Genomic DNA, 9870 nt, shown 5'->3' with positions numbered 1-9870 from the left:
GTCATTTCATTTCTAAAGAATGGACTAAATAGATCCTTTCATCCTCAACTAGAGGGCAGGCATTATGTTGTGTTGTGTGTAATTTTCAACTTATTACAGTAGTGATGACGTATTTTTATTCATTCTGCTCGTATTAAGCACTGCTGTGACATTATGATATAAACTTGATCGTAGCAACGCGAAACCGTCACACACGGCGAGGGGAGTTCAAAGGCCATAACCACTAGTGCTGGATAATGTGACGGGGTGCGTTGCGAGCTATTCCGCGGTTTACTCGATTGTGCTCACGGTTATTCGATCATTGGCGCCTCTCAGAAGGTAGGAAAAAGTAATTGGAAAAAAGTTGGCAGCCAAAGGTATGAGAGATGTGGGCACTGTAGTGAGAGTTTAGAAGAGTATATACAACGGAATAAAACAAGAACCCCATTGTTCATGATGCGTCACAGTAAAAAAGTTATAATGCTATATTTCAGATTAGGTAGGTTAAACTTATCATCCAGTAAGATGACATAGGTTTGCACCGGTCACTGAAGTAGAAACTACCTTCCCGTCAACCTTTGAGAAAAATATAGTTTGCGTCCTTATTCAGTGACTCACCGCGTAAGTGTTTCGGACTCTCATCGCAGTGAAGTGATGCCTGAACCTCCGCCGCCAATTGTTACAACCTCGAAGAAATGGCCTGTATATTTGTATTGTTTTGACAATACATCTGATCAAATGTATTTGCGGTCATCTATCTTAAACATGTTTCCCAGCTGCGGCATTCTGATTGGCCTCTCACACCACTGAAATACTTTTGATAGAATCTCACTGTGTTATATTGATACAGTCCCAATAATTGATTACTACTTGGGATGTCTAACAATTCTACCCAACCACTGTTCAATAGGCCACAAGACGGTGTTGTATCTGAGGCCTTACTGTCATCCACTGTCTTGTAAAAGGATCAAACATAAACTGGCCGAGAAAATCTCCAAGTAGAAGGACCATCCCTTTGAAGGGATTTAAAAACACCCATTAAATTCCTGATTCCATTGAGTGTTATAGATGGTCCGGGAGATGTGTTAAAATTTTCAGATTTACCGCTTGAGTCAGCGTTCCCTTTATGACGTGCTTGATGGCTCTTTATTTCAAACACTCAATTTTCAAGTAGACCAATGGAGATTTCAAGATTTGATTCCAATCATTTCTTACAGTCGCGGTGATCATTTGCCTTTATTCTCTCAAAATTGTGCAGCTCCTTGATTAATCCCATGAGTACACACTGGCAACTTTAGTCCTTGTAAATAAATAGCAGTAAACGTGAGGATATAGCTTGATAGAAGTTTTACTTCCATTATCTAGTTAACTTTTATTTAATGGAATGTTGTCATCGCTCGAAAGCAAATTGTTGTTGGCCGGAAGGCACCCGCGCTGAAGTCGAAAATTTGAGTGGTCATACAATTTTGTTGTAGCTGTCCTTCAGTTTTGCTTCAGATTTGTGTGCTTTTGATAGCTTTTGGGAGCAGAAATCATACACGTAGGCGTATTTTTTTTCATTTACATTTACTCGTAAAGTTTCAATTTTCCAGTACTGAACTTGCCGTCGTTATTTACGAGCAACAGAGGAGTCATGTGATATTCTCGCGGGATGCATACACTTTCAGTATAAGCCGGTATGGCGATACATGCAGTCCGGCGGAAGGTAAACGTCGTGCGAACAAAACACAATACAACCACTGTTTTGTGGAGAAATATTTTCAAAGTACCCGCATCACCATCCCTGCAGTCTTAGTTTCCAAATGAGTGAGGAGATAGCTATGTTTGTGGTGTTCCAGTTTGTTCGGAGGATGATAGCTCATCTATCCATGCATACATGGCGATACAGCGCAGGGGCTGAGATTTTGTTGAAGGTTGAATGGTAGTGGATGAATGTGTGTGGATAAACCGACACCAAGGCCTTGAAATGATGCTCTTTTAGGCTTAACTAATAAAATACTCTCCATGTTTTTAAAAGCGAATCGGGCACTCATCTGTTTGCACTGTCCGTTGGTACATTCGTTTAATGCCCTCAGAAGAGTAATCAACTTTTACTGATACGTTGCGAAACAAGAGGCACTGTATCCAAGTCTCTTCTTGTAGACAGAACTTTCCAGCACAGCTTGCATAATTGGTGACTCAGCACCTGATCTATAATTTTTGGCGTCCAGCTCAGGCAATCTGCGATGGACCTGCGGCCTAAACCAGACTGATCGATTGGGTGAAACTTTCTTCATTGATTTTAGGTCAGAACATCAGACACACACCAGTGCGTTTAAAAAGTCATCGAGGAGACTGGATCACTGACACGTTTCCCCATCTGCTGCAGCTGTAAAAGATTCACATAAATTTCGCACAAAGCTTTCAGTGGGCCACAAACAATTTCCGTAGTTTCCAGTGTATCCTTACGTAATGGCTATCAGGCACACGCTGCGCTTGTCGGTTGATCATACAGTCAGGCTCAGTCTGCCCCATATAGTATATGCCACTTATGAACTCCAAAATCAGCGAGATCTCAACTTACCTTTCGCACTTTGGGATGGGTTAACTGTGGAAAATTAGCTAACTAGGTTAAGTGTCACGAGTGGTACATTTCAAGACTGGTTTTTATACCAAAGAGTCGATTTATTTATTAATTTTAACCAAAGAATCTGAGTAAACTGGTTGGTAGATTAGCGCCTCCGTGGCTAGACCAAAAACGACCTACTTGGTCCTCCGCCTCAGAGTGCTTGGAAAGCACTTTGTGAGGCTATCGGATTTATAGCCTAAGCTCTGCCTTACACATGCAGTTCGGGCTTCGCCCCCTCTGATTCGCGTGCCGTTCCTTTCACTCATAGCGTACACACTTGGCGGCATTCCTTCTCCACTCTCCGTACATTCCAATTGAAATAAAAAAGCAGAAAAATGTAGCGGAAGAATGATGCTGGTTGGAAATCAGGACACAGAAATCTTGTAGTCTGAGTGCCATAAACAGTTTCAGGGAACAATCCCCAACGAGAGGCATGATTTCTCCTGGTCTCAATACCTTAGCCACTAAATATCGTTTAAATAAAACATCCCATAAGAAACAGCGCTTCATTAGTAAACATCAGCTTGTGCAGACGGTGTCTACGTGGATTACTTTCTTCACCCAAACCTTCATGACAATACAAGTGACTTTGAATTTAGCGTAACCTGATTGTTTGTCAATCAGAATCGTACAACTACCTACATGTAACCGATCTGTCTTGTTAAGCACCATCAAGTTGAGAGGACATCCGCATCTGGAATCACTTTAACGGGTCCTGCCAACTCCATTGTACTTGTGTAAGGAAGAAGCCTTCGCCGTTGGAGTTATTTATCAGAAAACACCAAGTGAACAGTTACAGACTACTGGACAGGGAAGCAAAACTCTCATATGCATCTTTTTTTCAAAAACTGTATATCCATCCTCCTTTTGAACGCGTCTTTCTGAACGTTTCTGGATATTCATTGACTGTTACTCAAATCCGAACAAATGCTACCTCCACAAATTCCGTAGTAGATCTCACTTTTCAAGAGACGCGAAGCGGAGTTACGAGAAAACGTACTACTCGCATGCCTCATCAGTAGCATCCACCGTTACACCTGGCTTCAGCAGACCCACCAACCCATCGCTACGCACCCCAACAACGCACTGATGATGTCATCTCGTTTGGTGATGAAACGTTTGCAATATAATTGCCCAGCTCAGCCAATAAGCCAATTACCATCTACGCTACCTGAGGTAGCGTACTACTACTCTGTTTTATTGATGAAACTTAGTTGTATCCTGGACTCCCAATGGATGCCACGTGATTATAATGCATGTTTCAAACGAAAATACCACTTCCACAAGCCAATGCTGCTTCGTTGAGCTGTGTTCACTCAGACTATTGCTAACCCAGCACATCGAGCAATGTTTTCAATTTGATCGGTCTTAGTGCTAGTCCGCAGTGCTATGTTGACAGTACTAATGACTTCTCTTCGTTGTTGCGACATTTAGAGTGCACATGCTGGGACTAGGTTAGCATGAATCTCCCACTTTGGTTTGCAAATCACGGTTACGTGTCTGAAAATCAATAAAACTCCGAAGATGTGCTCGCTAACGATGTAGGGGACTAATCTAAATGGAATCAAAATACTACGAATTCGTTTGTTTTCATTCACCGGAAAACTCTACATACATTTCCTTTTGGCAAATCCTGTCGGACGGTAAGACGGTTCTAGGATGACCTATCAATGGTCGAAAATCAAAGGGGCGTATTACAAGAAGATTACCAGGAGCAATTCAGACCCGTTGATGTTTGCTAATACTAAATAACAGTGAAGAATTTCCTATGATAGATAAACACTTTAGTCCATCTCTCGATCACTTGTTCTGGAAAGGGATCACGACACCTTGCAGTCTTTTTTCACGTCACCGTTTGTGAGCTCGTGATATTTGTTTAGAGTTCCTGTTCTTCTTCGCAACTAGACAAGAAATGTTTAAATCAGATGATCAAGTGAAACTCAGCCGGATCCATAGAAATACAAGTCTGCTACTAGATTCCAGATTTTCCTAGGCATATAAATAAGTTTTTTCATGAAAAAAACGGAATCTTGATTCGATAAACAGATGTGGCAAAAGACAGGTGAACAACGCGTCAGAAATACACTGACTTGGTCACGGTGTTGTTGCAATTCTACCTAATATTGAAACGAGCGGGAGTTACAAGGACTCTATCGATGAAATTGTGTAATATATTGGGAAATGATCCTTTTATTTACCGTGAACTAGGAAAGAAAACAAGTGTATTACGGTGTTTCATGCGGTCTTCCAACTGCCCCTACAATTAGCAACTAAGTCTGAAGTGGATAATTTCCGGATGGACTTGTCGCACATCAGTTGTTGTACTGAGCCGCAGGTCCGTTACCGGACTATTCGAAGCTCCAGCGATCTACACATCATTCGTTGATATCCCAACAACCAACTATACTGGGTGAATCATTATGATTCTGGAACATCTGACTTCGTACACCACCTACTCATGGGAGAAAGTTAATCTGGTTTGAAAACTGGCTTACTAAAAGTTTTATTCACTGACGGGCTTTCGATCGGTTCCCCTAGTATTGTTATTTTCATTTGGAGTCACGAAAGAATCATGGAAGAGATTTGCCGTCGTGCTCAAGGGAGTTTTACCACTGACGAACTTAAACAACCAAAATTTTCTGGTTGCTCAACAAGTGTGGACTGTGACTGTTCCGAAAGAGGCGAAACGGCTAGCCTAAACTGTGTTGAATTTTTAGACAAAAAGAACCGGTGAGAACGACGTTTTCCCGGTAGCGGGTGGTGCAAGCTGAAACCGTTCGAGCGCGTCCTGTCGATTTGTGAAATTTTCATTCTACAGGAGGAATTCAACAGTTGAAACGTCAATTTCTGCTCAGGAGTTCCAAAGTACAGAAGGGAACTTTTCCGGGAAAGAATGGGACTACCGTCTAAGGAAGTGTCATTTAAGTAGTCAGTCGATACCGCACTTTGTAAACTTGACCTGTATGACTCTAGGACACGTGGTCCCTTGCAAACGCCAGTTGACTAAGATGTTGATAAGCCCCTCGTAGCTGAATAAGTTTTATCTATGCGGTTGTTGATTCGGTTCTCCTTGTTTTCATGATATATGCGTATTCTCTGGGTCCCAGTAAGGATGAATAGGCTTTTTCTTCGGGCAAAAACCCACAGTTAAAACGTCAGAACATGCTCATTCCCGACAAAAGTTCGTAAACGAGGAAGCTTGGTTTTGTGCTGTGAAGTGTATCTCCCCCTCCCAGTGTTTCTGCAATGACCACTGACCCCCACATTCTTGTTTTATTAAACCCAGTTGCGTGATCACTATAGAATGTACTCCATAAAGACTTAAATACCGAAAATATGACAGTATAGTCAAAAGTCCGTCCACGACTTAAATACCGAAAATATGACAGTATAGTCAAAATGTCCGTCCACTTCAGTTCTTCCACCATGACCCATGTGAATTTGTGCGGTGGCGCAGGTTCCAGTGATAGGCATCAACAGTACAAGACGAGAAACGGGACCAACTGAGATCAGCAAAAGTAACGAGTGTACTGGTCACGGAATTAGCCTACTCTGAGATGTCTAGCTATTGATTCAGTGAATCTCTTGTGCCCCAAACTCGTAGAAAGCAGGAAGTAGCAACTCACTATGTCTACTTCGCGTCTTTTTTCAAATTCGAAGTAGGTTTGATAGAGGACGACACGATGAAGCAAATGGTCACCTGGCAACCGGAGAGCGTGATCAAGCTCACGTAACTGATTCATATCACATCACCCAGTTGGCAAGTTCTTACCAAAAAAGTCCATCGCACGTCGGCATTGCTAACTGGGTACCTAGACGATACGTGCGTAATATTTCGAAGGTCCTGATGTTCGTCTATTGCCTCCAGTGCACAGTGGTCGAATTCTGGGGATATGATTTGCTACTTGACCCCCTGCATGGTTATAAGCCTTACCATTTTTCAAACTATTCATTTCATCTCGTCGTCAAATGTGCCTGAACGGAATAAAATCAGGACCAACTCCGGAAGTACTGGCGCGCAGATCTACTGTGTGCACAAATCGAGTGAATTAGGGACGGACCACACTTACCATGGGCAGTAATTATAACACAGGAGGTGATATGAACACAAGGAAGCCCAAAGTAGGAAGTTGAAGCATTTGAAGTTCAAAGAATGCTGAATCATGAAAACCTGAGAAAGTGACAAACTCTCCACGAACTGAAACGAATCTGAGACAGAACTCAGATTCACTTTATTCACTTGGATAATTCCCTCTTCAAAATATATCTACCACTGATGACAGACTCCTATTTCCCCCCCTGCCGCAGTTACCCTGGAACCTTGTTCACACCTATTTGTCGATCCGGACGAAGAAGTGTAAACGGCGGTCCAGCGAGCAGCGGTTACGAAAGTATGCGCATCGGAACCAGCGAGCTTTCTTTATCACATCCAGACTCTTCAAGCGAATGCTCTGGGATCCTGACACCAGGTGGAATGACGAAAGATGTGCTCAAACCGAAAACTTTCGACGAGATCAACAGATATCAACGTCACTCATCAACAACTGGCAGTCGGGCCTCCGGCTCGGCGGGATCGGGAGGTAGGAGACTTTTCTGTTTTAGTATATCATGTCCACCGAAAGTATTATATCGTCTACGATATTTATTCAGATGACTGATGAATTTTCTCGACACCACTGACTACTGATTAATCAGTCTTGGGATCGCATGTGGACGACTCTGGCGCACTCGTATAAAATATTCTCAATAGTCTGTCCGCTTTTACTAGCTCGGTTGTTCCATGTCACCACTGTGAAACTTATCAGTACAGCAAGAGTTGTTTCGGTAACCTCTCAGTTTCGATAGTTTAAGATGAAAAGAGGCCATGCTTCCTGATAGCCTAGCCGTGTATATCTGTGTGACTAACATAAAGGATAATGAACTTGAATTTTCGCCGACAATGGGTACTCTATTGTTGGTCGATGATTAGAATCCAACGATAACTTCAACTGAAGGGGATTTCTTACAAACGCTTCCACTGCAGAGATATGACGCTAAACATACGGATAATACAGCAGTGGTCGCTTGATACTCCCACTGCCAGAAAATTAGCCCCATCAGTAGATTCAGGTGTAGTAGAGCTTGAAACACATGGTCCCCTTGATAAAACGGCTGCTTCAGGTTTGATACATACGTTTGTTTGAAAACCCCTGTCCTGACGCGGTTGTCGTGATAAGTCCACAGCAAATAAAGAACGCACTGATCTCGAATTTAGTGCATCACAAGTGCATATTTATGGCCATGCATGGATTTGGACTGCGGTATCTGACATATGAGACTAGTGCTTTACCACTGCTCCACTAGCGCACGCTGGACCCAGCTGAATTATCATATCAGAACAGGCGGATGTGTTCGACCTTGAGCGATATGACTAGTTTGCCCAACTGCCCAGTAATTGTCCTGGTTGTTTCGATCGATTGATCTGCCTGTAAGGACTTTTTAGTCAGGGTGCGCTACGGATAATTTTTTGGCTAGTTGTAGGTAGCCTAGACTCGCCGGAATATTCATGTCAGAGCAGTAAGATGATTGTTCAACCTGGAGTGATGATAATGTGAATTTTAGAAAGCTCACAAGCATTCACAACTAATTCGCCAAATGGCCACGGCAAGTAAGAAGATTAAAAGATATAGAATCGTGACCTAAGGGTACTACCGGCCAAACTTGTGCATCAAAAGATGAGTCTACATACAATAGGTAGTTAGATGAATATAGCCAATCGACACAAAAGAACGTACGCTATCGGAAGATTCCAAGGTATCGTTGGAATGCCAGACGGATAGCTGATTAATCACACTCAGCCCTCTTTATATAGTGTCATTCTTTTCCTCGCGTGGTTCGCCTCGAGTAGCTGAAACCGGTTGGGCGTTTCACAATTCACAGAATTTGCTAATGAACCTTCAAATCCACGCCGATGGCACTGTGGAGGGCAACAAAGCCTTCTTGCATTGATTGCCAGCTCGTAATGTAGTTGTGCAGTATGTTTATTCTAGTTACTAAAGCTAGGCTAGGATGAAGTAGTCCCTCGATTAGAAAAATCCTTGGACAGATTTTAAAGTCTAATGCGATCCACTGGTTGTCGAAAGGGTCGCTAGTGGGTAGCTTTGTTTTTTTAAGATGGCTGATTTTAAGTCTGGGTTTTTATTTCATGTGACAGTGTATTCCACACATCTGGTCCGTTGGCTACAAATCTCTTTGCTGATGAATAGTGTACAGTTTCCTCAAGACAATAAGCTTTGAATTTAGGCCATTTCCTAGCGGGCTTTCTGCTTGCCACTCCGATTTTCATACATCTCAACGAGCCACCCGTGAATCTAAGTTTACAGAAGTTGACTGTAGTTTTCTAGATTTTAGGTAGAACGCCTTTCATAGAGCACCGTCTGTGTTAAAGAAACCGCCAACTTATGTTGTGAAAAGCGCTTTCGATTTGGACACTTAATCATCAGAGTCTGTACTGATCAACAGATGACTGCTTTCATCCATTGAATCACACTACCATTTGTTACTTTTGCCCTACAGTTTCCCTTTGCAGTCCAATGCACGCAAACAAAGCGATAGAATCGCAGACTTCAGAACGCCCAGCACCTTGGCCACTCACAAACTCCGTTTCAAGTTTCCTGAAGATTAAACATCAGGTGAGAAGCCAACGTTAAATTCATTTAATAGGCTTTACAACCAAATGTCACTTACCTAAGGTGAGGAAAGCTTGTGGAGTTGAAGGAAGTCAGAAATCATGGCTGTTTTCCAGAACAAAATTTACCTGCATGTCATCCGAAAAAATTGAGGCAGAGATTGGGGCTACTGCAAATGCTCATGGAGCGTGCCTCTGTCTGTTAGGCTTTCCACATAGGGCCAAGGGTTTTCATTTCTCCGAGTTTCCTCCATGGAAGTGAACGGAAAGGTTCCCCGGGAAGACTACCTCTAGACAAAAAAACACCGACTCGTGAAGTACCTACCTACACTCCTGACAAAACAGAGTATGTAAATCGTCACAAGCTAGTCTTAATTATCCCAGTTCACTCCGGGGATAGCTTCCCTGCGCACCACCATTTTTCACGGTTCCCCTTATTCCCCAATACGTATACCTTATGTAGGTCTATATATTCAGGATGGGGAAAAGTGTTGAACGAAACTAATGCTATGCACGCAATGCATGTTGTCGTCACCATAACTCTTCAAAGATAACCGATACGATCTGGTAGTATCTCCATGTGTCCAAGCGGCACGATATCATTGCACCGGCCAGC

At 42.7% G+C, this 9870-nt stretch overlaps 1 protein-coding gene across 1 annotated transcript in view; it reads left to right on the top strand.

Annotated features, from left to right (window-relative positions):
- Positions 1-7166, top strand: part of T265_15063 (hypothetical protein) — a gene marked incomplete at both ends in the record, with an annotated part of 27938 nt that extends 20772 nt beyond the window's left edge. The window contains 5 exon segments of the mRNA XM_009176432.1: positions 3334-3537; positions 3542-3704; positions 6262-6436; positions 6456-6665; positions 6896-7166. Of these exon segments, the coding sequence (XP_009174696.1) occupies positions 3334-3537; positions 3542-3704; positions 6262-6436; positions 6456-6665; positions 6896-7166 (1023 nt within the window).
- Between the last annotated feature and the right edge of the window lie 2704 nt (positions 7167-9870).

The sequence above is a fragment of the Opisthorchis viverrini genome (genome assembly GCF_000715545.1).
Source record: "Opisthorchis viverrini unplaced genomic scaffold opera_v5_338, whole genome shotgun sequence".
Taxonomy (NCBI): domain Eukaryota; kingdom Metazoa; phylum Platyhelminthes; class Trematoda; order Opisthorchiida; family Opisthorchiidae; genus Opisthorchis; species Opisthorchis viverrini.
Note: the sequence above shows the minus strand (reverse complement) of the source record. Positions and strands in the feature narration are given on the sequence as shown.